Source organism: Pyrgilauda ruficollis, unplaced genomic scaffold (genome assembly GCF_017590135.1).
Source record: "Pyrgilauda ruficollis isolate IOZ18807 unplaced genomic scaffold, ASM1759013v1 scaffold9, whole genome shotgun sequence".
NCBI classification, from domain to species: Eukaryota; Metazoa; Chordata; class Aves; order Passeriformes; family Passeridae; genus Pyrgilauda; species Pyrgilauda ruficollis.
The window spans coordinates 1,301,086-1,324,759 of record NW_024531043.1 but is presented as its reverse complement, the minus strand read 5'-3'; the positions used below and the strand labels follow the sequence as shown (position 1 = coordinate 1,324,759).

At 52.2% G+C, this 23,674-nt stretch overlaps 2 protein-coding genes across 12 annotated transcripts in view; one reads left to right on the top strand and one right to left on the bottom strand.

The window, feature by feature from the left end:
• MTMR3 (myotubularin related protein 3) overlaps nucleotides 1-3,042 on the top strand; it is a 72,050-nt gene extending 69,008 nt beyond the window's left edge. For all 8 annotated transcript variants that reach the window (XM_041488940.1, XM_041488942.1, XM_041488945.1 and 5 more), the window contains one exon: nucleotides 807-3,042. In XM_041488940.1, coding sequence (XP_041344874.1) covers nucleotides 807-978 — 172 coding nt within the window. In that variant the 3' untranslated portion in view covers nucleotides 979-3,042. The remainder of the gene's footprint in view (nucleotides 1-806) is intronic.
• Nucleotides 2,822-22,875, bottom strand: LOC121365068 (acyl-CoA dehydrogenase family member 11-like). 4 transcript variants are annotated; one of them, XM_041488966.1, is made up of 15 exons: nucleotides 22,489-22,875; nucleotides 18,932-19,164; nucleotides 18,225-18,324; nucleotides 17,095-17,212; nucleotides 16,572-16,705; nucleotides 16,315-16,473; nucleotides 15,518-15,612; nucleotides 15,164-15,263; nucleotides 14,099-14,239; nucleotides 13,692-13,784; nucleotides 13,221-13,328; nucleotides 7,738-7,909; nucleotides 7,372-7,438; nucleotides 6,953-7,092; nucleotides 2,822-3,330 (listed from the first exon to the last, which is right to left on the bottom strand). In XM_041488966.1, exons 1-14 carry the CDS (start codon nucleotides 22,780-22,782, stop codon nucleotides 6,981-6,983), a joined length of 1,926 nt encoding a protein of 641 aa, XP_041344900.1. In that variant the 5' UTR covers nucleotides 22,783-22,875; the 3' UTR covers nucleotides 2,822-3,330; nucleotides 6,953-6,980. The 4 variants fall into 4 exon arrangements, with proteins under 4 accessions (XP_041344900.1, XP_041344899.1, XP_041344898.1 ...); XM_041488965.1 differs by lacking the exon at nucleotides 2,822-3,330 and adding an exon at nucleotides 3,337-4,533; XM_041488964.1 differs by lacking the exon at nucleotides 2,822-3,330 and adding an exon at nucleotides 5,914-6,615.
• Nucleotides 22,876-23,674: the final 799 nt, after the last annotated feature.

Below are 23,674 nucleotides of genomic sequence, written 5' to 3'. Positions count from 1 at the left end.
CCCCGGGCTTTGCATGTTCCTCCTTGGCTCAGTTTCCTGGATGCAGGAGTGTGGGACTTCTGGAGTGCCTGTGGGGGCAGTGGGAGGATGGCAGCGACCGAGGGCTTTGACGTTTCCGTGTTTAAACCTTTCCAGCTCTGAGCAGGGTCCAGCCTGCTCCCAGTACTGCCACATCCCTCCTGTGAGCCAGGGCTGGATCAGCTGCGTGGATCAGAGCCCCCAGTTCCCAGTGTTCCCCACATTCCCCATGGCCTGGCTCAGAAGGGCCCATGGTGGCTTTGCTTCAGCCGCTCAGCCCTGAGCTCCCCAGCGTGGCATTGGCATCATGTTGGAGCTCCTTTGCAGCACATCCAGCCTGGAAGTGTCCAAGGCCAGGTTGGACAGGGCTTGGAGCAGCATGTGACAGCAGAAGCTGTCCCTGTTCATGGCGGGGTGGCACTGGATGGGCTTTAAGATCCCTTCCCAGCTAAACCATTCCATGGTGAATGGCAGAGAGCTCTCTGTGTGACAAGAGGGCACAGCCTGTCCAGCCTGGCTCAGGGCAGTGCTGAACAGAGGCATTTAATGACCTGCAACTCCACACTGGCCCTGGCTCCATGCTCCTTCCTGTGCCCATTCCTGGGTCTCTACTCCAGCCATAGAAGGGAGGAGCACAGATGCTGGAGCTGTCCCTGTCCATGCCCTGACCTGTAGGGAGGTATCTCCCCCATCCTAGCACTGGGAATATCTTATTTTACAGCTCAGGTAACTTTGTCAAACTCCTTCTGATCTTCTCTTTTCCATTTCTCTTCTGTTCCTGATGCAAGGAATTGTGGCAACGTGTTCTGCTCCAGTTGCTGTAACCAGAAGGTGCCCGTTCCCAGCCAGCAGCTCTTCGAGCCCAGCAGAGTCTGCAAGTCCTGCTACAGCAGCCTCCACCCCGGCAGCTCCAGCCTGGACCTCGAACTGGACAAGCCCATCACTGCCACGTCCAACTGAATTCCTGGCCTGGGAGCGGCGGGGGAGCGGCCGAGCTGAGCCTTCCCCACGGACACGCGGATCCCGGGGGCCGAGGCTGGGAGGCTGCGCGTGGAGCTGGGGCCGTGGGCGCTGCTCGGCGGGACAGACCCCGAGGATGTGCCGCTGGACTGTGGGATTCTCCTTGTCCGGCTCTTCCCCTTTCCTGCCTGTCCTGTCTGTGTGTCCGTGTCCCCGCGCGTGCGTGTGTATATATAATAATCTATCTGTTTGTTTGCGGGAGGGTCCTGGAGGTGGGGAGGGAGCTGGTGAGAGCCAGGATCCCTGTGGGTATTTATCTGTCCCGTGTGGAACTGCTGCAGACCGAGGATTTTGGGGAGCGGGGAGCAGAGGGAGCCGGGCCAGCCGGAGTGCAGAGCCTGAATAGCTGCAGCCTCCAGTGCTTTCAATCACTCCTTATTCCAAACCCAAAACTGCTGTTTGGGAACCTGTTGCTGCTAGAAGAGGTGGGAATCTCCTTCCCCAGAGACCTTTTCCCTCTCTGTTCTCACAGTGGCTGCCCGAGGGGGTCTCAGTCAGGTTCCTGCCCTGGCAGCTCTGTACCTGCACACACAATCCGCGAGGTCTGAGCCCTCGCAGCGGGAACACCTGGAATGCTGGCTCAGGAATGCACGTGCTGTTGGTGAGAGCTGAGTCAGGCATCACACCGGGCCTTGCCAGGCATCTGACCACGCAATTCCTGCTTCAATCCAACTAGGACAGGAGCAGAACTTTGCCTTGTCCTTGCCCCATCCGTGTGAGTCCCTCTGGGAGCAGAGCATTGCCACGGTCAGGTCCTGGCTGGTCACTCGCACTTTACTGGACGATCCAAACTGACGGAAGGCGGCCGGGACCCGCCGGAGTTGTGGGGCTCGGCCTGTGTGGATTGCACTGGTGCTGGGCACCCTCCTGGGATGCTCCTCCTTTCCCAGGCTGTGTTCAGTGTACTCCAGATAGGAAAAAGCTGCCTGAGGAGCTTAAAACAATCCAAAATACATTATGGATTCCCCTTCCTCCTTCTGTCCCAATCAGACTCGCCTCACTGAAGGGTGAAACTCCCAAATACCCGTTTGTAACCAACTGGTAGGTGCTCATCCCTTTCCCTTCCCACAGATCCTGCTTAGTGCAATCCAGCAAGGAGGAAGAGTAGATCCGCTCACAATGCATTCCCTAGGCAAAATCCCAAATTATGGTATTCCCAACAATCCTGCTGGAGTATTTGAGAGTTCTAGATACAACAGCTCAAAATCCAAGAAACCTTGGAAAAGGAGCATTTCCCTTCCCTGGAATGTCACAATCACATCATCCAAAGGGAGGGTCACATGGAGAAACCAGATGGCAGAGCTCACTGGGTCTCGGGGGAGACGCTGAGGGGGTTGGACTGTGCCCTTCCCACCCTGCCAGGATCCGTGCGCTGGCGTGGATGTCCAGGAAGGAGGAGGCTGCGTCCTTGCGGGAAAGGGGTCTGGGAATGGACGGAGCATCTTGGGATCTCCCTGGCACAGGGCTAGAGAAAGAGACACTGAAAGTGAAGTGAAGGATGGGGTTTCCTGCCAAGGCAGGTTTAGGATCTGTTCCTAACCCAGCGGTGGGGGCTGGAAGAGAGGCACCGGCATCGCTGTTCCGTGCAGAGCGGGATGAGGGAGCGTCCAGCTCCTCCCAGGGTGGTGAGGGGCAGGTGGCAGGGCCGGGTGGGGGGACACCCCAACCTTGTGTGTGGCTTTGGGGTGCAGAATCAGCCGGAGCCTCCGCACGTGCCAAGAGGGTCCGCTCCGGGCCGGGGCTGGGATGTACAGTGTGAATAAAAGCTTGCAGCTCTTTAGGCTTTTTTGGATCGATGAAGCACTTTTTTTATTAATATTATTTTTTCTTTGTATGTAAAGGAGGAAGCCGTCTCTCTGTAGCTGTGTACAGAAATAACCCTTCTCTCCACAAGAGAGTAAAGTGCTCCTATATTTTTCATTTTTGTCAAAAGCGAGAAGTAAATACTTTAGAATTGTTAAATATATAAATAAAAGTGAATAAAGTTTAGACTTTTGCATGGGAGCATTTGCTAACACACTTTCTAATTTTTTATTTTTCTTCCCTGTCCCTCGGAGGGGATGTATTGGAGGCTCAGTAGGAACACCAAGGCCTTGGAGAAGGAGGCTGCAGCTGCTGCCCTTGGCTTTCTGTTCTATGCTGTGTCTTTCTGAGGACAAACTGTCACTCCTAAACTTAAGACAAAAAATTAAAACTTAGGCTTGGTTTTCCTGGTGCAGGAGTCCCAGGAAGGAGGAAGCACACAACGCACACATCCTGCCAGGTTCTGTTGGCACAATCAGCATGGTTTTCCTAGAACAGAGAAAGGTGCCAGAGTTTCAGCTCCCTCCATGCCATGTTTTTCTTTTTCCCCTTGACCAACCATGGTATCTCAGTCTGGTGATGTTACCCAAATGCAGGAGCAGCCTGGATCTCCAGGAATTCCCCCTGCTTGTGGCAGGGTTTGGCAGTGGAACCTCCATTCCCACTTGCACCTGCCTTATCCCAACGCTGGATGGTGGAGCTGTGGCTCTTTGGGAACAAACCAAACTCATTCAGGTTTAAGATCTCTTTGTCCCAGAAAGTGGAGAACTCAACTGATGTTGGTCCTGCACAAGGGTTATTCCCATTTTCCAAGCACTGCCTGCTCATTCCAGCTGTGCACAGTCCTGTCCCCTCAGGCCTCCACCATCATTTATTTCTTCTCATACATATTTGAGGATTTGCCCTGAGTTCTTGGGGGTCAGATGTTTCATCACAAGACCTTGAGCACAATCCGTCTGTGATTCGATGGTGTTCATTAAATCAAAATAAACCAGGTTGGGGTAGAGCCACTGATGGGATCTGGAGCAGACAAGAAGCAGGAATGGCGTTTGGTGGTGTAAGGAACGCGCAAAGCGTTTCAGTTACACCTCACAGTGGGATTTCCTGGAGCTCCTCTCGTACTCGAGTTTCTCCTGAGGGCTTTCTCAGGGGCTCATTGTCCTGCAGATATTGCGAGCCCCGGGCACAGCCCTGCCGGGAAGCGTTTCTGATCTGGGAAATGCCGAGTGTGGGTCTGCCCCGGCCGAGGGATCAGAGAAGTTCTGAGCTTCCCCAAGGTGCAGAAGAGCTCCTGCCAGGGGCGGCAGCTCTGCCAGCGGAGGACACGGCTGAAGGTGTCAGAGCTCATTTCCCCGTGATCAATTCTTCCTAAGGAGTTTCCTTCCCTCTCTCCTTTGTCCCAACTCCCGGACAGCCCACGAGCCTGTCGGGACACCGGCGCTGCTGTCGCGATAGGCGGCTTCAGTGCTGCCCCCGGGCTGTGGAACAACCTCCTGTGCCGGTCCTCAAACGGCGTCAGGAATCGCTGGGAACTGAGCGCCCCTCTCGTCCCAGGTGCCCCTCCCGGACAGGGCAGAGCGAGGTGGCACTGGAGTCACTGGGCAGGAGGGATGTCACCCGGGCAGGGTCAGTGCTCAGAGCTGGGCACAGCTGAGGGTGGTGGTGGCAGGTGCAGGGTGGAAACCAACGGCTCTGCCGGGGAAGGAAGGGAAGGAGGTGTTCGGGAACTGCTCACCACCTGCCAAAGGCTGCAGGAGCGGGAGGGAGCCTGCCCTGGGAGAGCTTCCGAGGTGCTGTGAGGCTGCAAAGGGCAAAAACCTGGAGCAGGTTCAGGGCCCGTTGAACAGAGGGGGTCCTGGAATGACCCAGGACAAGGTTTGGAGTCAGCACTGAGCAAAGGGCAGCTCTGCAGGAATGGCCCAGGTGCTCCCCAGTCCATCTCTTCCTGCAGTGCAGTGCCACAGCTCCCATTGTTGCATTTTGGATTTCAGCTCACCGTTCTCTGGACTTGGACATTTTATAAATGCTGCTAAAGTTTGACTTTATTATTTAACAAATCTGGGTTTTAAACCGATTTCCCACAGCTCTGTCACAAAATTATTTTCAGGCCTTGCAGTGGCAGCAGGTGATGGGTTTGATTGTCCTCTTTTTGGGTGGGATTTATATTAAAATAACATCTGAAGTCTTAATTACTTACTTGAAGCACATTAAAGATTTGAAGCCATGCCCAGCTCTGAGGAGAGAGCTGTTCAGCAGCACTGGAAGTGTCAGACCCTCATGTGTGTAACAGCCTTTATTCTGCTGTAGCCTCAGAGTGAATATTTAGATCTTAATAAATTCATTTTCCTACACAGTGATGAATTCAGAGTCCCCTGTTATCTGAGCTGGTGCATCTGCAGAGCTCCCCGTTTGAGGGAGGCAAATTACAGCTCACGTATGAGGAAAAATTAATCCTGGTGTTCAGAAACATAAAATAGGCTGGGAAAAGGGGAAGCCTGGATTGGCAGCAGTTGGAGATGATCCCTCAGGGAGAGCAGGGGATCCCAGGTGTTGACCAGCTCTGCAAACACTTCCAGCACGAGGCCTTTCCCTCCTGGGTCACATCCAGCTCCTGCTGCTGGAGCCACGGGCACACGTGGGGTGGATGTTGTGCCGTGGTCACTCAGAGCCCCGCGCTGCTCCCTCGCTTTCCTGCTCCCTGAGCTTCACAGGGCACAGCAGCTCCTGTGCACTGACCCCTCTGAGACCTCTGACACCAAACTGCAGGGACAGAGTCCTGCTGCCAGGACACAGGGAATGGCTTCCCACTGCCAGAGGGCAGGGTCACATGGGATATTGGGAATTAGGAATTGTTCCCTGGCAGGGTGGGCAGGTCCTGGCACAGGGTGCCCAGAGCAGCTGTGGCTGCCCCTGGATCCCTGGCAGTGCCCAAGGCCAGGTTGGACACTGGGGCTGGAGCAGCCTGGGACAGTGGAATGTGTCCTAGCCCATGGCAGGGGTGGCACTGGATGGGCTTTAAGTCCCTTCCAGCCCAGCCCATTCCATGATTCCATGATTCTATGATGTAGGAGATTTTCCAAACCCAAATGTTCTTTATTCCCTGCAATGCACAGACAACAGAAGCCCTTTGCTGCTGGTTCATGGCATCTGGGTGATTCCAGGGAAGCTCTGCTTGGCTCAGCCTGTGATCCCTGTGCCAGGACACACGGAGCCCATGGAGCCTCCCTTGCTGTGTCCTGTTGGGATTGCTCCGCTCTGCTCCTCCCAGAGCCACCTTTGTGTCCTCCTGGCTCTGCCATCTTTGAAACTCTGGGACACCTCCAATCTCAGCACACAGCTCCTTTCCCCTCTTCCCACTCAGTGTCTGGCTGCTGTAGCATTTTCCAGCTATAAATTCCAGCTGTCTTCAGTCTATTAGTGCCTTTCTTCTTCTATTAGCAACTTCTTAATTAAAAACTTGTAGCCAGCAGGGCAATACCAAGCAGGTCGACTGATGGGCTGAGGGGAAGGAGAAGCCCACAGCCAGTGCTTAGGTGGAGAATTACTGTATTTCAGTCCAAAACTTATGTAGAATTTCTGTCAGGATGGATTGCAGCATCATTAGGGCACGTGCATAGGGAATTAATCAACATTCTGGAGGCCAGAAATAATAAAAATCCCTTTTTTCTTCAGAAAGCAGCAGTTCCTGAGGAGGTCAATGTTCACAGTCACAGTGGGTGGAAAGGGCTGACCCTGAAGCAAACCCCACCCAGGGGTGGAAGTCTGTGGTCAGCACTGGAAAGCAGGAAGGTGAACAGGGAAGAATGGTGGGTTTCTGGATTTAATCAGCTTCAGTTTGATTTTGGTTGGTTTTCTTAAAAAAAGAAGAGTGTTGGCACTTGAAGAGCTGCTGCTTCCAGCTCTTGTCTGGATTTTATCACTTGGACTTTGCCTAAAGCACTGTGAGAACATTCCAGCACCTTGAAGTGAACCTCAAAGCCGTGGATTTCAGCCCGGGGCAGGAGGGGGTCACACCTAAAGGATTTGGTCTGGCTCCTTGTGGACCGGGACATTCCACCACACCTGGAATCTGCAGGTACCTGAGGATTTGGGGGATTGGATTGCAACCTACCCCGTGTCCGTGCGGTGGCGGCGGGCGCTCAGAGCCGGCTGTTCCCGAGCACCAGGGCGCTGTCCTGGAGCGCTGCCCCCTCCTCGTAGCTGCCCCTCCCTGACTCCACGGCCACCGGACACAGCTCCTGGTTGCACCACCTGGATGGAGAGAGGGCTGGGCAGTGCCAGTCCCGCCACACGCACGGGGCTGGTGCCAACCCGAGCCGTGCCCAGCTGGGATCCCGCCCGTCAGTGCGGGAATGGAGATCGCCCGAGCAGGGAAGAGCCCCGGGGCTGAGAGCAGCCGCTGCTTGTTCCCAGCTGGGTTCGTGGGTCTGGCCACGGCCAGGGCTTGGATCGCTCCGCAGGCAGAGCAAAGCCTCTGCCACTGCCCGTGGAAGCATCCAGAACACCCTGGGCGGACAGGGCCGTGCCTACCTCAGGGCAGCGCAGACGTCTGTGCGGGAAGCGTCAGGCCGAGCCGCGTGTTCCATTAACAGAGCTCCTGCGGGGAGTAGGAGGTGTCAGCATTCCCAGGCTCCTGCCAGAACAGCCCAGGGCTCGGGAAAAAAGGGTGATGGTTACTCCTCAGCAGTGCCCGAAGGCTGAGCTGCTTCAGCATGAAAGGTGGGGACTGAGCTTCAGAGCTCCACCCTTGACCCAGGTGTGAATCAGGCGTCTATGGCTGATTCCCAGCCCTTTCCTGGTCTGAAATCCATCAGCACAGGAGGGACCTGGAGCTGCTGGAGAGAGTCCAGAGGAGCCACAGAGATGCTCCATCTGTGATTCCTGTGGTTGCCCTGCCTGTGTAGATCCGTGCCAGGCTGTAGGAGAAGTCCCTGGCTGCCAGCTCCATGGTCAGTGCCCGCTCTGAGCCCGCGGCTGCCAGGAACTGGCGGAGGCTCCCAATGGCTTCCCGTGCCCGCTGCACGGCCGGGGACAGTTCCTCAGTGCCTGAAGCCAGCTCCAGCTTTTTCTGCAGAGAGAACCACCACAGAAAAAATTCCAATGTATTTGCCTTGTGCCAGGGAAGAGGCTGCTGGGACCCTGGGCACACCCAGCTGCTGACAACAAACCCAGATCCAGGTGGCTGCCACTGGCACAGGGGGAGCAGCCAGGGAAGGGGATGTGCCCAAAAGAAAGCTCCCAGCCTTGCCTTGGGGAGGGAGAATTCCCTGTGACCAGAGCCAGCACATTGCTGTTTCCATTCTGGCTTCCCAGCTGCATGTGGGAACCAGCTCTCATCCCCAATTCTCTCTAACTCTATACCTGTATGAGGGCCTAATTCTCCCAGGGTTATATAATAACTTGCACAAATATGCTCAATCTGTGTCCAGGCAGGAAAATTCACATTTAAAGGAGCTTTCCTCTGCACATTGTGTCAGTCGGAAAGGTCCCAGGACAAGAGGAAATGGCTTCAAGCACTACTGGGAGAGGTTCAAGTTGGATGTTAGAGAAAATTTCTTCACTGAAAGGTTGGTCAGACACTGGCACAGCTGCCCAGGGCAGTGGTGGAATCCCCATCCCTGGAGGGATGTAAAGGCCATATGGATGTGGCACCTGGGGACATGGGTAAGTGGTGGCCTTGGCAGTGCTGGGGAGTGACTGGACTTGATCCCAGAGAGCTTTTCCAACCTAAAGGATTCTGTGATTCTGATGAAGATTGGGAATTTAACTGTGCCAGCAGCACTGCCTGAAATCTCCCCTGGTTGAGCTGAGCTTCTGTTCTGCCACATCCCAAATCCCTTGTAAAAGCACCAGGGCTACTCTGCTGAGAGAGTCTGGAATTGTTGTTCTTTGGGCATGGCATTCCCACACTGTTCATCTGTGTCTCCTGTGTTGTTCCCTGTTAGGAGGGATGGGACACTGCCTGTGTTTGGGGCTGGCCCTGCCTCGTGTGCTGTGCTCCCATCTTTCCTCACTCCAACCCCTCTCTCTGCAGCAGGACTGAGGGATCAGCTTGGAGAGCATCCCCAAAGGCTGGATGTGAACAGCACAGCGTGGTGGGAGGTGCTGTTCATTAATTAGCTCCATCAATAACCTGCAGACGAGACTGAAGCCTGTGAGCAGCAGCTACACAGAAGGAATTTTTTATGTTTCTCAGGCTTTCAGTGCTGAGGTGATCCCGCAGCTCCTCTTACTGGACCAGGAAATCCATCTGGGCTGGGCTGAACCCAGGTTTGCTCCATGTTCTCTGACTGCTCAGACCCCGGACTTCCACACTTCCCTGTACTGCTCTTCTGGGCTCCAGGGGCAGAAACACCCCCAGCATGTGCTGGTCAAATACAAGAACAACTCCAGTGCCAGCATAAAGCCCATAAAGCTCCAAGCCATGGAATACTGATGAGGTGTTCTGAAGTAGCTTGGAGGTTGCTGCTAATGAGAATCACAGATCCCAGAGGCATCAATTCCCACACTTTGGGTGGGAGCCAGCATGGCACTGGCCGAGCACGGGGACACCACCTGCTGCTTGTGGCTGGGACACGGACATACTGCCACAGCTGGAGGATTTGAACACCTGGAAATATGGATCAGGAATGTAAAAGCATCATTTGTCCTTAAGGGATAAAAAAGACCTTGTATTTTCTTTGCTCACCAATAATTTACTTTGTTGTTGTTGTTGTTGTTCCAATTGCACTTGTTCCTTTCCTGACCAAAAGCCCTGGATCTCCTGGAAGGTTTTTCCATGCTCTCTCTGCACTTGAGATGGAGAGGCTGGGAGCTGCTTCAGGGCAATGCTCAAGGCAGGAGCAGTTCTTTCCTAGTTGCTCTGCTCCAGCTCTGGGAGGAGGCACACACAGCATCACTGCCCCACCACCCCTTACTGCCTGAAAGGATCAGCAAAGGAGCTCCAGAGCTCCAATTGTTCTGATTCCCTCTGTTTCCGTGGAGGAATTTTAAGATGCTGCTTCTTTGTTTGCTCTCACTGCTCCCAAACCATGTGGTCAGAGTGGTTTTTACTTACAAGATTAATCATGAGTATCTAAAAATACAGTGACAGGAGGAACATCCCGAGCAGGGCTAAAAGCACAATTTTGTGTCAATGCTTGGAGCGAACACACGGCCCCACATCAATAACCTCGATTTGTTTCCCGCTGCCTGAAAATTGGGGTTTTGGTCTGAAAAGGACCTGAAAACACTGTCATATGTCTGAGACTGCAAGGCTGATTTACAGCCTGAATTACAGCCCTACACAGAAATTCTTGAGGCAAGAGTTGATTCTGAACCTTGCATGACATGTGCGGGGCTGGTGCTGAGACCCTGTCCTGGGATGTGCCCAAATTTCACCTGAAGTAACTCAAATGCAACAATCAACAAACTGCCCTGAGCTATTTTAGAGGCACTTTTCAGACTGTAATTGAATTTGAAAGTACACCCAGGGCTCTGGCTCAAAATTCCAGCTAATAAAATTTTAGTACAACACGAACTGACTGGCCCTGCGCAGTATCCACCTGAAATTCTCACCACAGCAGAGCTGGAAGTCAGGATGTGTCCTGGACTGATCCCAAACCATGGACAGCAGGGGAGGGGGGATTCTGCCCTCCTGCCCCACTCAGGTGAGAGCCCACCTGCAGAGCTGCCCCAGCCCTGGGGCCCAGCACAGGAAGGACCTGGGGCTGCTGGAGAGAGCCCAGAGGAGCCACAGAGATGCCCCAAGGGCTGGAGCTCCTCTGCTCTGGAGCCAGGCTGGGAGAGCTGGGGGTGCTCACCCGGAGAGGAGAAGGCTCCAGGGAGAGCTCAGAGCCCCTTGAGGGCCTGAAGGGGCTCCAGGAGAGCTGGAGAGGGACTGGGGACAAGGGATGGAGGGACAGGACACAGGGAATGGCTTCCTACTGCCAGAGGGCAGGGATGGATGGGATATTGGGAATTAGGAATTGTTCCCTGACAGGGTGGGCAGGCTCTGGCACAGGGTGCACAGAGCAGCTGTGGCTGCCCCTGCATCCCTGGCAGTGCCCAAGGCCAGGCTGGACAGGGCTTGGAGCAGCCTGGGGCTAGTGGAAAGTGGCAGGGGTGGGATGAGAGGTGTTTTTAGGTCCCTTCCCACCCAAATCATTCCATGAGTCCATCCCTGTCTCTCACACTCACTCTTCTCCCCAGGATTTCCAGACTCATAACCTCTACACAAGGTGGTTTGTCACAAACTCACCTGTGTATTAAAAACCCTACAAATTCAACTTCTCATAGTCACATTGTGCAAGGATGGGGAAGTTCTCTGTATTTCCCTTTTCCTAAGGATAATTACAACCCTTGGTTCCTGCTCCTGATCACAGCCCCACCAGCACTGGCCATCTCACCATCAGTAGAGACAACTGATCGAGGACAGAAGCAAAACCTGGCGTTACCCTTGAAATGACCTTCAGAGAACCAAGAGCTGTACAGGTACTAATGTTGCTTTCTGCAAAGCCTCTGACAACGGGCACAAGTCCTGCACACTGAGAACCTTGATGGACAAACATAAAATAAATTGTACTCGGTTCGTGTGCATCAATAAAAAGGAAATGGATTGGTGCAGTAAAACCCCCTTTATGATGGGTTAAATTATTTCCTCAGTAGACAGGATTGGGAGGGATGTTTCAAAATTAACCAGACTCACAGACTGAAAGAATTTGGACACCTGGAGCTCAGAAAGATGTTGTTTATCACTTGTGAGTGAAAACCTGATTCTGGTATAGAAACTCAAGCACATTCCTGCAGAACTCTGCAGACAGAAATCTCTCCCAGGCTGCCTTTCCAGCACCTGGCTGCCCGAGGCATAAAGGAAAAGCTTAAACTGGCCAGGTCTGATTCTATCCAGAACTGGAGCACCCACACCGCTGAGCCCGACCCAACCCCTCTCCCTGGACATGCAGCAGCCTCAGTGACATGGACAGTAAAGGCAGTGGCATTACTGGAATTTGGAGACCTTGAAGCCAGCACTCACCCTCCCCCTCCAGCCTCACCCACAGCGTGATTGATGGGAGCACTGAGGAGCTCGTTAATTAATGAATCTCAGTACTCGTGTAACTGCTCTGCAGGTCCCTGCTCTGCATCACGGCGCTGTGCTCCCTAATGCTCCCCTGATTATCCAGTTGTTGAGCAGCTGGAGGGGCCCTCCCAGCTGCACCAGGGAGCTGCACCTTTGTGGGGTGTTTGTCTAAATTAGTGTTCAGTGTAAGACTGTGGAGGCTGCTTCTTTCCAAATTATTTTAGAGCCTACCCACAGCTCCTTTACCATCCATCCATTACCTGCAGTGTCAGCCTAAGAGCTGTTTGCCAACAGCTGGATTTGCCCCCAGCAGATGTACTCAGTCCTGCTCCTGAGTAGATCTGGCTTCTTGTTTGGTGCCCAAATCGTTTGAGGTATTTCTCCAAGTTTTCTGAGAGGATGGCAAGGGGACCCTCACCCCTGGAGGTCAGAGAGGTGCTGTGTACAGAGCACAGCTGAACTGGGGGGTGAGATGGGACCCAAGTTGCCAACTGCAACCACTGTGAGAACTACTCAGGCTCTGGAAAGCTCTGTCCAGTCCCCAGTGCTGGAGGAGAGCATTGTCCCAGACCCTTCCCTTCTCATGGGGTCTGCGTGGGAAGGTGAAGGCTGCACACCACCAAATCCAGCACTCCAGATGCCCAGGATTCCCTTGCTGTGTCTGGGCTAACGAGATCTGGATTGCTGTGTCTGGATTAATAATGTCACCTCTGAGACAACACCCTCTGATTCTGCCTCCTGTCTCCCTTTTTGGGATGCACCAAGCCAGGAGATGCTCCTTCACCTTCACGAATCTCTGAGCTGTTTTGAACTCCTGTCACCTGAGCAGCTTTAAAAGTAGAGCCAGAGAACAGCAAATCCAAAGAGGCAGAAATGGAATTCCTTTGGCTTTTTCCATCTTTTCAGGGAATAAAAATAGAAAGTCATAATGCAGTAGATAGCCCTAGTGAGGTTCAATATTCAGTAGTCCTGTGGTGATTTTCCAGTTAAGAAACAAAACCACAAAATTATTTTGGATTCAGGAAGGTGAGTCACATTAAAAATACACTTATTTTGGTACCTGTCTTGAGGAACTCTGACAGTGCCAAGCTCCCCACTGCTGAGCTGAAAGCACACAAGGATCCTGGGATTAGCACTGCCTGCATCCTGTTTTTGGAAGAGCTATTTAAGGAGCAGAATTGTAAGACACAATTCCAATTGTTGGAATACTTGTCTAAAGCTTTCAGTTTGGGCCTATTCCCTGCCAGCCTCAGCCAGGAGCACAAACCCCACAGAAGGCTCTGCCAGGGTGGGTGGATCAGGGCTGCAGCTGTGGGCTCACCTGCACTGTGGACAGGAACACAGCCATCGCCTGCCCTTGGCTCTTGGCGAGGGATCGCAGCACATCCAGGGACAGGATATTTGTTGTTCCCTCCCATATGGACAGCACCTGTGTGGAAGAGCATCAGGGAGTCTTTGCAGTGACTGCAGCAAAGGGGAGTGTGAGGGAGCAGAGACACGGCCGAAGTAAGGGATACCAAGGATATCTCCAGAGATGTCTTGTCTCACAACAAGTGGAAGGGAGCAGTGGAGCTCCATTGCTGCTCTAGGGAACAGCCTCAGCACCAGGAACACATCCTGTCCTCCCCCGGGGATGGCTGGGCTCAGCAGGAAGGCAGTGAGGCAGGAGCTGACACACCTGGAGTGAGCCTGGGAGGGCTGTGTTCTCCCTTGAGTGTGTCTTTAGCAGGGAACCAGAGTGCTGTGCAGGGGACTTGGTGACACACAGGACCTTCTCCTGCCACCCTCTTACCAGAGCATCCCGGAGTATGACTGGCAAGCCTGTGTCCTCCATGTAACCTTGGCCCCCAAAACTCTCCATCGCCTCAACAGCCACGGCAGAAGCCTGCAAAATGCAGAGAGCTGGCATGATCCACAGTGCCTGAGGGGAAAATCCAACCTCTCACACCACACAGCAGCTCCTGCTGGGATGGGCTGACTGGGTCCTGCTCATCTCCTGAGGCAGGTTGGTCATTGCCTGCAGGAGGAGCAGATGGGAGTGAAGCTGAGAGAGGACCTGCAGAAGCAGCTGCCTCCAGAGCAGGAACTGCTGAAGGTCCTGCAGGTATCCCCTGCTCTCACTGCTGTGTCACTCACTCCTCTTCCCAGCTCTGTGGTTGCCAACATTCCACACTCTGGGCTAATCAATCTGTTCCATACCTGTTTCCCCGTGTACAGTTTGGCCACTGGGATGAGCAGCCTCAGCAGCAGCTGCTCCTGCTCACTCGCCAGGTTGGTTTCAGCCAGGCCCAGCAGGCGAACGATCTCCATGAGCAGCAGAAACGCCCCTCTCACCTGCACCTGTGAGCAGAGGGCAGGGATCACTGGCAGGGGTCTTGGACTCTGCTGACTCCAGGACCCCAGGCATGAGATTGCCCCCAGGGTAAAAAGCCACCCCTGCCTGCTCAGACCCACAGCTTCAGAGACTCTGAGCAGCCAAGGCACAAAGCATGGAATATTAAAGGTTCTCTGCCACTCTTGGACACTGTAAGTGAAGGGGCAATGCATTACATCAGGCCTCCTTGAGCCTTAACAAGACTCCTAAAAGGCATCCAGGCCCCAAATACACATATTTTCAAAAGGTAATGGATGTGAGATGATGGTCAACCTCTGAGCACCTGGAGCTGCAAAGTCTGTGACAGATTTCTTCTGGAGCAGCTTACTTCCCTGGCAAGTTTTGATTTGGGAAGCATCAGGGGTTGTGGGACAATCTGCCCTTCCTTTTAGAGGGGGAGTTCTGTCCACAGGCAATGAGAGGCTGGAGCCTGAAGTCATGTTTGACAGATGTTGACCACCTTCCCCCACCTTGCAAGAGAATTTTAAAATACTGTTTACAGCCCATCTCCTGGTGCAGGAGCTCCCAGGGAAGTTGGATGAGTCCATGCCAATCTTGGACGAGAGTCAGGTGACTGTGGTGTCAGGCCTGGATTCTGAGGCAAACACCCAACTTCAGAGGTCATGGCTATCATAGTAAGGGCACTTCTTTCTCTCAGGGAAACTCCCAGGTAATTGTTTAGGATAACCTGAAGTCCAGCAGAGGAGTTAGGTCTGTTATCAGATCAAATCCCACTAGAGTACAACAATGCCCTTGCTGCATCCACCTTGCTGTAGCAGGAATGGCCTCCTAAATCGGAGTGCAGGCAGGCTGGCTGTGCTTACTAACAGCACAGGATCTCTGCCCTCTTTCCTTCCCAACAGGTCCAGCTTGGCTCCCAAAAGCCTCACCTCCATCCGGGCTATTGTCTGCATGTGCAGGGGATGGTCCTTGAGGAGCTTCCCAAAGGCCATGCGCTTGCAGGCATAGTCCCTGCTCAGACTGATCATCCTGGAGGATGGGAACACACACAGGGAACAGTTACACCAGCAGCTTTCCACTTCCGAGCATTCCCTTGCAGTCTCCTCTACCATAAGAACCCTGCTTAGCTATAACCTGTAAAGGTTACCCACCAACAGGTCAACCTCCTCCAGCACTGCTGGCTCCAGCCTGTCCCACAAAGGGGACACTTGGCTCCATGCTAAGCATTGCAAAGTCCCCTTGTCCTGCTCCTTCAGCCCTGGGGGGATCCATGCTGCCTTCACCTTCTCATGGAAGCCACTGCACCAATGACGTTGTGGATCCGAGTGATGTTCAGCATGTTGGAGATGGCAGCCACTCCACGGCCCTCTGCAGAGATCTGCAAGGAACAAGGGCTGAGATGAGCCTTTCACATGCCTTGGATACGGATGGACATGGGAATGAAAATGGTGTCAACAGACACATGGACATGGGCTGTCCACTCTGTCCCTGTCTGCCCTCAGGCACTCAGAGACCAGCTTGCTTTAAAATATATTTGTGTCATTTTAGCCAAGTCTGTGGTGTGATGTGGCTGCTCCATCCCTGGAAGTGTCCCAGGCCAGGCTGGATGGGACTTGGACCAACCTGGTCTGGTGGAAGGTGCCCCTGACCATGGCAAGGGTTGGAATGAGATGAGCCTTAAGGTTCCTTCCAACCCAACCTATCCTGGAATTCTGTTTCTATAACCTCAGAAGTGGCTTTTGGAGACCATGTCAGCATGATCAGTTCTGGTCCCTGCTGCTTGCTCCTACCTGCACACTACACAAACTGTCCCTCTGCTGGCTCAGGAACCAGGATTACAGAAATGACCAGCCTAAAATAACTTTGTTGTTGTTTGTTGTCTTCTCTCACATCTTTTCCTGAATTCTTGTCAGCTCTGCCTCACACAGAGCCCCACCAGTGAATTGTTCTGTGATGTCAGGAGCCAAGCCACAGAGGTGGAAGAGAGGAAGTTTTTCAGTTGGGATCTCTGCCAAAAGCCCCAGGAGCAAGTGCCATGGCAGGGCAGCCCAGTCCCCAGGGCAGAGGAACTCTTACACACCAGCTCTGCTCTGGCTCCTTGCAGCCACAGCTCTGCTGTTGCCATTTGCCTCGTGCCCAGCTTGTCCTTCAGCCTTTGCACCTCGATGTTGTTCAGCTTCCCCTCCTCATCCCGAACCCTCAGGAAGAACAGGGACAGGCCTCTGGAGCCCTGGGTACACTGCAACGTACAGAGGGGATTTTATTACCACGCAACAAGGAAGAAAAAGAATGCCCCTGCTCCTTCCCATGGTTCCCCACCCAACAGAACTGGTTTACCTGTCCTTCAGCATCTGCTATCCTGGCCAGGGTTAATGCCATATCAGAATCAGCTGCTGATGTGAACCACTTAAATCCATACAGACGATAGGTGCCATCTGGCTGCTTCCTGGCCATGGTCTCGGTGCCGTTTGCTGAAACAGAGGTGAAAATTTCCTGGTCTTATGGGAACTTCTGTGCCAATCACTGTTGATTTTACAGAGTAAGCAGCAGCTCCTTTAAGGCACTTCTTGCTATGAAGATGGAGCATTGGTTAGCTGTTAATCTCTTTCATTGACCCTCGATAAGAAATGCAGTGTGTATAATCCAGTTCTTTAGGAGTTACCTCAGCCAAGAACACAAAGGGCTCTGTGTGCACAAGAGGACAGAGATTGGGTCTTTTGTTGGTTAAAAAGCAGAGCTGTGCAGAGGATTTGAATGATTTCTGCTGAAGTCCTAAACCAGCTCCCTGGCTTTTTAGGTTCCCCACATCCTTTGTGTTCAGTTCTCACTGCCACATCTGTTCCCACCCCACAGCACATACCAACATCTGAGCCACCCCTTCTCTCGGTCATCCACTGGCCAGAGGTCCAGAACTTCTCAGGGTCGCGGGATGTCAGACGGTCAAAAGCGTTTTTCAGAGATCCAGGAATACCCAGTGACTGTTTGAGGGGAGAGAAAATAAACTGAGATGATCATAACACAATAGTTGACATTACACAGTTGCCTTAACTGGTGTTTTCAGGGCTCACACAGGCCAGTCTGGAAGCCAGGTGGGTGTCCTGCACTGCAGAGGATCTGCAGGTGCTGCTGAGAGCTTATGAGCCAGCACAGCTCCCACCAGCTGCTGCAGCACTGTGCAGACAGAAGGTGCAGACCTGTGTTACAACACGGAGGGCTGAGCATCCCTATCCCCTTGGATTTCTGGGGAGAGAGGTCTCAAACAACCCATGTGCCAGGTTCATGTATGCTGGGTGTCTGCAGTGAAGAGGGAACTACCTTTTGCTGCTTTAAGTTTTTGTGTATTTAAATGGCCAGGGTTGGCTACCTAAGGGATATTTTCCTCTGAATCCTACATAGCCACTGAGGCAATGCAAAGGGGGTCACTAAGATGCAGAGCCAAACATTCCAGTTGGTAGAATCTTGGTGGTTTGGTGAATTTACATCAGGTATGGATCTAGCCTACTATATCTAACTGCCATTACACACAAATATGGGAAAACAAATTGTCTTGTAGTAAAAATATATTCATAGGATCATAGAAATACAGAATGCTTTGGGTTGCAAGGGGCCTTAAAGCTCATCCAGTGCCACCCCCTGTCATGGGCAGAGACACCTTCTACTATCCCAGGTTGCTCCAAGCCCTGTCCAACCTGGCCTTGGACACTACCACTTGGGACACCTTTCCAGCTACCTGCAGTGCCACAGGTGCCACGGGCAGCAAAGGCCTTATTGAACACAGTGCTGTCAGTGAATATAAAAGTTGGCGTGAGCACAAAGGCTTTGTACCTCACAGAGAAAGGCAGTGGGAGACAGAGCTGAGTCACAGAGCAAGGAAGGGTTGTGCCCAGAACCAGATGGATCAGTGCTTCTCCATCCTTGGCTGGTGCTCCTGTCTCTAACCTGCAGTGCCAGGATGTGGGCTGTGCCCTCAGGGACCAGCCAAGCTCATACCTCAATGACTTTGGCTGCGCCATCAGTCATGGCCAGTGGACAGCTGAAACCTCCAGAGGAGCTTGAGAACAAGTACAGTTTGACAGCCTGGTACAGGCGGCTGGGAGAGGGAGAGACAGAGGGAAAACAGATGGGTTACACAGCAATGCAACAGCACGAGGATAAAACCTCGACTGGGAAGAGAGGAAAAATTACAGCCAGAATGCATGAGGATCAGACCATTTATTTCTGAGAGGGTAAAAACTGTTCCAGCCAGGAAGAGGGAAGAGGAGCAGTAGAGTTTCTCAGTCCCAGTGGGACAGCCAGCACCAGGCCAGCTTGTACAGTTTTTAAACAATAAGAAATGTGGGTCTCTCTCCATGGTCTGGAATACAAAACACCTGCAAGTGAAATACCACATCTTTAGCTGCATTACAACTAACACACACAAAGCTGGAGTGGTGCAGGGAACTGCCAGGCCCCACAATCAGGAAGGTGACATCAAAGAATATTATGATCAAGTGTGGGCCATTAGTTATGGCTTATCATTGGTGAGGTGGAACATTGCAGTGGACAGAGAGAGCTGCTGAGGACAGCAGGAGGTGTGCTGGTGTCCGTGCAGCATCTGCTACTGGTTACACAACCAGCTCAGTCCTGCAAAACGCTGAATAAACCTTGCTAAGAATAATCAGGAAGGCTCTGAGTCATTCCCAATTTGCCCCAGTTACCTCCAGTTGGAGTATCTTTTCTCATAGGCCTCAGCAATCAGCCCTTCCTCTGCTGAAATCTCCTTCATCCTCCTCCATGCTGAGCAGGTGTGGATGTGATCCACGCGCTGCCCCCAGGCATTGTACTGCTGGAACACAGGGGGGTTCAGCTCACATTCCCAACTCAGAGGTTGGATCTTGGTCAGCAGGCGGTTTCCAAACCTCTCCAGGTCCTGATGCACCTCCTCTAGGACCTGTGGAGCATCAAGGAGAGCCCTTCAGCACATCCCAGCCTCAGTCCCAGCTGGAAGGGCAGAGGACTGACCATGTTGTCCTGCAATGCCAGTGGTCTCCTGCCATTTGGCCCTTCCATGCATTCTATAACACAGCAGGACAGCTCCCTCAGCCTCTGCTGGCACAGCTGTGCTCTGCTGTCACTTTTTTCCCCTCAAAATCACTTTTTCAAGTTACTTTTGGCAGCATGTCTGGATTTCACAAAAGACAGAAACACTTTAGTGTCAAGGCTGAGAATGACACAGATGCACACGAGCAGGGGGGTTGGATGAGACGGTCTCCAGAGGTCCCTCGGCTGCTCCTGATTTACTGCTGGAGAAGAATGCCAAAGGAAAGGCTGCCAAAACCAGAATACCTTCATCTGTACAGGAAAACTTCCACTGGGCTCAGCAGCTACCTGCCTGTCAGATTAGAAAAGGAGGGATGGAGCAGCCTTTTCAGCTTCAGCATGGCACACAACATGTCTAGATTCAAATTCCCACCCTGCACCCAGGGATCCTTCCTGAAGGATTAATGTGCCCTCATTTCTGCTGGGCTTGGCTGACCTGGATGGAATAATATGTCTGTGGTTAATGGAGGGAAACCAGCACTCACAGAGGAGTGATTGATTCCAACCCCCTCAGATCCCTATTTCAGGGTGACAGGAATTGCCTTTTGCAAGTTCTCTTCCATGTTTATGAGCAAAGCCAAGTGAAGTTACCCAGATTTAAATAACATGAATACAGATTACTAAAACCAGGCAAGGAGAACCCAGCCTCCAGCCCTGTTGGACCTCATTGGCCTAAACACATCCAAGACTGTGTTGGGGATCAAAGAGGTACCTGATTTGCTTCCATGAGAGGAATCTTTTTGCTGTTCTCTGCCTCTTGAGAGATGCTTGTTCCCTCCTCAATAAAATAATGAAGGAGGCAAATGCAATAATTGCTGCACCCAAAACTGTGCAATTACAAACCCTGTTAATTTCCTGTTGATGACATACAAACATGGCTTTTTCCTTTCCCTGCCTGCCCCTGTATTGACCTTCCATTAATCTACATCCTGTGTGATTGATTCCTTCCTCCCTCTGCCATTCCATGTGTGTGATGAGGTTCAAACACACATTCTCCAGGTGCTACTCTGGAAGTCTCCATCCTCAGACCAGCCAGTTTTCCTTCAGCAGAACAGTGAAACAGTGTTAAAAATCACAGAACAAGCCAGAACCATGCACCAGAGCCGGTCAGCTGCTCCAGCTCATGCCACACCCATATGGCCGTGGGCATGCGCCTCTAATCTTTGAGCAACAATTTGACAACAATTGAAGGTTGACAACAATTTGAAGGTTGTTTCTGAGGCATAACCCAGGAATCCAAAGTTCATGGGCTTTGCTGAAGCACAGGACTATTTGAACTGTTGACCTGGTGGGATTTGTAGGCAGAAGAACATGAGTTCTTCTCAAGCAGATCTCTTGGTCTGGGTTCATACAAGGAATTCGTACAACAATCCCTTCGCCATCATCCATATTTCCTAAAAGCCCCCAGCTGCTTCACTGGGAGCTCATGCCCTGACCACACGCAGCCTGCCAAACCACCAAATTACCCAAAAAAAAGGTGTTTATTTCCAAGGTGAAGGAACAAAATCAACACTCCTACACTTGTGACTGCTGAATGTCACACACAGCAGCCTTGGTGCTCCAAAGAAAGGACACTGGGATGTGGAGAGGACAAATCATTTGGGTTGGGGCTGAGGCTGCTGGGTGGTCTCATTCACCCTAATCTGTCCTGTGATGTCACAAGCATGAAGATATGGGAAATGGGCAAATTAATGCACATTAGGAGTGCCAATAGACATCCTTTATATTAAAGGATGTATTTTCAGGGCAGCAAAGCCTGCTAGATCCCTCTTCAAAACAACACCCAGAAAAAGCAGATGCTCAATTCAGCCTTCTCCTTAAATCACCTTCAAACAGAGAAAGAATTTTTTTGTGCCATTTCAAGAAAATTTCTGTATTTGACATGGAATAGCACAACAGGAATCATCCTCCAGCTTCGGTGGGGCACCCAAAGCTTCAGGGGGTGTCACTGCCCTGCAGAGGAAGGTGTTCCCACGGAGAGCAGGCTCTCAGTGCTGCAGGCAGCAGCCCGGACTCTCCTTTCCAGCAGTGAGGCAACACTGCCCCGCTGGGACCGAGTGCAGAAACGAAAGGAAAATGCTGCTCCCGGTTCTCTGGGAGATTTTGGAGCTGCTCTTCTCAGTTTGGGGAAGGAGTGGAAGCAGCCTTGTTGTACTGATCCTTTTATTCTCTGGGAGACCTGAATCATGCTTCTTCCGAAGGTGCAGATTAGGAGCAGGACCTTCATGGTTACCCAAAAGTGTCCTTCTTTCTTGTCTTCTCTTCTGCCAATAAGGCCACGGTGGTGCTTAGGGAGGCCTCATTCTTCTCTTTTGGGATGGCTGTGACACGCTCCCAGCACTGCCAGCACACTCTTCCCACACTGTCTGCCAGGCCTCACAGACCTGGAGAGCAAGCAGGGGAAGTGGGAGCCTCACTGAAAGCCAGGTCCCCTCCCCTATGATCTGGTGGCTTTAGAAGTCATGGCATTGCTTCTGCTGGAATAAATCATGGAAAGAGGTCACACTCTGCTCCATGAAAACTGCTCCCTGAAAAGTGGGAAGCACTTGTGGCCCTTGGGGTGATGTCACAGGCCAGCCAGAGAGGTGAGCCTCCTCCCAGGGGTTCCTGTAGGACTGGAGCTCACAGACAGACATCCAGAGCTTGGGGCCTCACCCCCTCATCTGCACCCCTGAAATCCACAGAGCCTTTCCTGGCTGAAGAAACAAAATGCCACGGATGTGTGCTGGCAGCAAGCAAGCCCAAGGGGCCTTTCCACCCTCTTGAGTACTCGGCTGAGAACAGCCCCAGTCCTTAGGAATTTTCCTTAAAATCCATCTTTCACCAGGAAGAGAGGTGGAAGAACAAAGCAGAGTTTGCAAGCATCGTAGTCTGATTCCTCTCTCAGAAATTCCTTTCTCTACATGACCAGACAACAAATGCCCACACTGACAATCCCAAAACAGCCCTGCAACACCCAGCCCAGTCCCAGGAGCCCACTGGACCACTTGCTGTGTGGGTCCTGGCAGCGTCTGTCATCTCTGCCCTCAAACAAGACAGGTTTTAAGGAATGCTGATAAATTCCCTCCAGTTAAACACTCAAAGGCACAAAAAGGCTCAGACAAATGTTCAATTCAGAGTCAGAGGCAGCGACTCGGCAGAGTTGTGGTGGGTACACACAGAAACGCAAACTGACCTTGGGAGGAAGGTGTGTTTTCAAGTAACTCCGAAGCAAAGTGTCTTCCAAGTACTGGTTCCCAGTCTCAGGCTGCTCTTGGAAGAGGACCTCTGCATCTCTCCTTGGGAGGCGCATTTCCAAATCTTCTGACACTTGTTTTTCCTTCATGCTGGCCTGTTGCTCCTGCCCCACGGTGGTGTTGATTCCTTTAATACTCAGCATTTGGCACCGGCCCCAAGGCAGAAAGTGACCCGATTGCCACAACTTGCACGTGACACTGGATCTCCGCCAGGGTAAGCGACAGGCAAACATGATCCAGCACAGCCCTGGGGGTCTCGCCTACAGCTCTCACTTGCACACAGCCTTCCTCGCCCGACAGCAGCACCAGTCCTGGTTTGTTTGTGTGTTGTGAAATTATTCTTGTAAAATCAATTAAGTCTTCTCTCCTCCCTCAGGGAGGAGCTTTCCAGCAGCTGTTTTTTAACTGAACTAGGGAAAAGGTCTTAGGAAAGAGGTCTGGAAAAACACAAGTGTGTTTGCTGTCCTATCAGCTGGGCAAACCATCATAACTGGACAGACTGACATTTCCAGAGCTGGGGGAACTGGGAAGGGAGGGGTGTGCTCTCATGAGCATCCCCCTGAACTGCTTGGAGTAGAGATAAAAAGGAAAAAATATGTTTCCTTATCTGAAGGACAACAAATTGCCTGGAGATGGGAAGAATTGGTTAGGCAGATTATTCTGTAAATAACATACCAGTGAAATAGAGAACCCATCCTCCTTGCCTAGGTTATGACACTGTCTCTAAAATACTCTGCTCCTTGCGAAGTCCCTGATGCCTTTGCATTGGGATGATACCAAGTCTCCCTTTCCCTAGAAAAGTATGAGTATTCTAAGAACATGTATTTGAGTAACTTAAAACTGCACCTCCTTTGGGGTTATATGCTGCCAATAAACCCAGTATTTTACTATAAAGTGATTTTAAACAAGTATGATACCACACTACCGCCCCTACCATGGCTGTGCTTTGCAGGACCTTGTCCTGCCCGAATTCCTAGGACAGGGCAGTAGGGGTCGAGACAGGAGCAGATACAGCAGCAAGGACAGAGACATGGGCAGGGGCAGGGACGGAGACAGGGACAGACACAGGGGCAGAGCAAGGGCAGGCATAGCCGCGCGAACAGGCAGAGGTGACAAGCCCGGAAC

Excerpts from the sequence above, each read along its gene's own strand:
- LOC121365068 (XM_041488966.1), bottom strand. The coding sequence starts at position 22,782 with ATGTTTGCCTGTCGCTTACCCTGGCGGAGATCCAGTGTCACGTGCAAG. Across the intron at positions 13,785-14,098 it reads AACTGTACACGGGGAAACAG|GCTTCTGCCGTGGCTGTTGA; the intron begins GTATGGAACAGA and ends TGCATTTTGCAG. Across the intron at positions 7,093-7,371 it reads GACGTCTGCGCTGCCCTGAG|GTGGTGCAACCAGGAGCTGT; the intron begins GTAGGCACGGCC and ends CTCTCCATCCAG.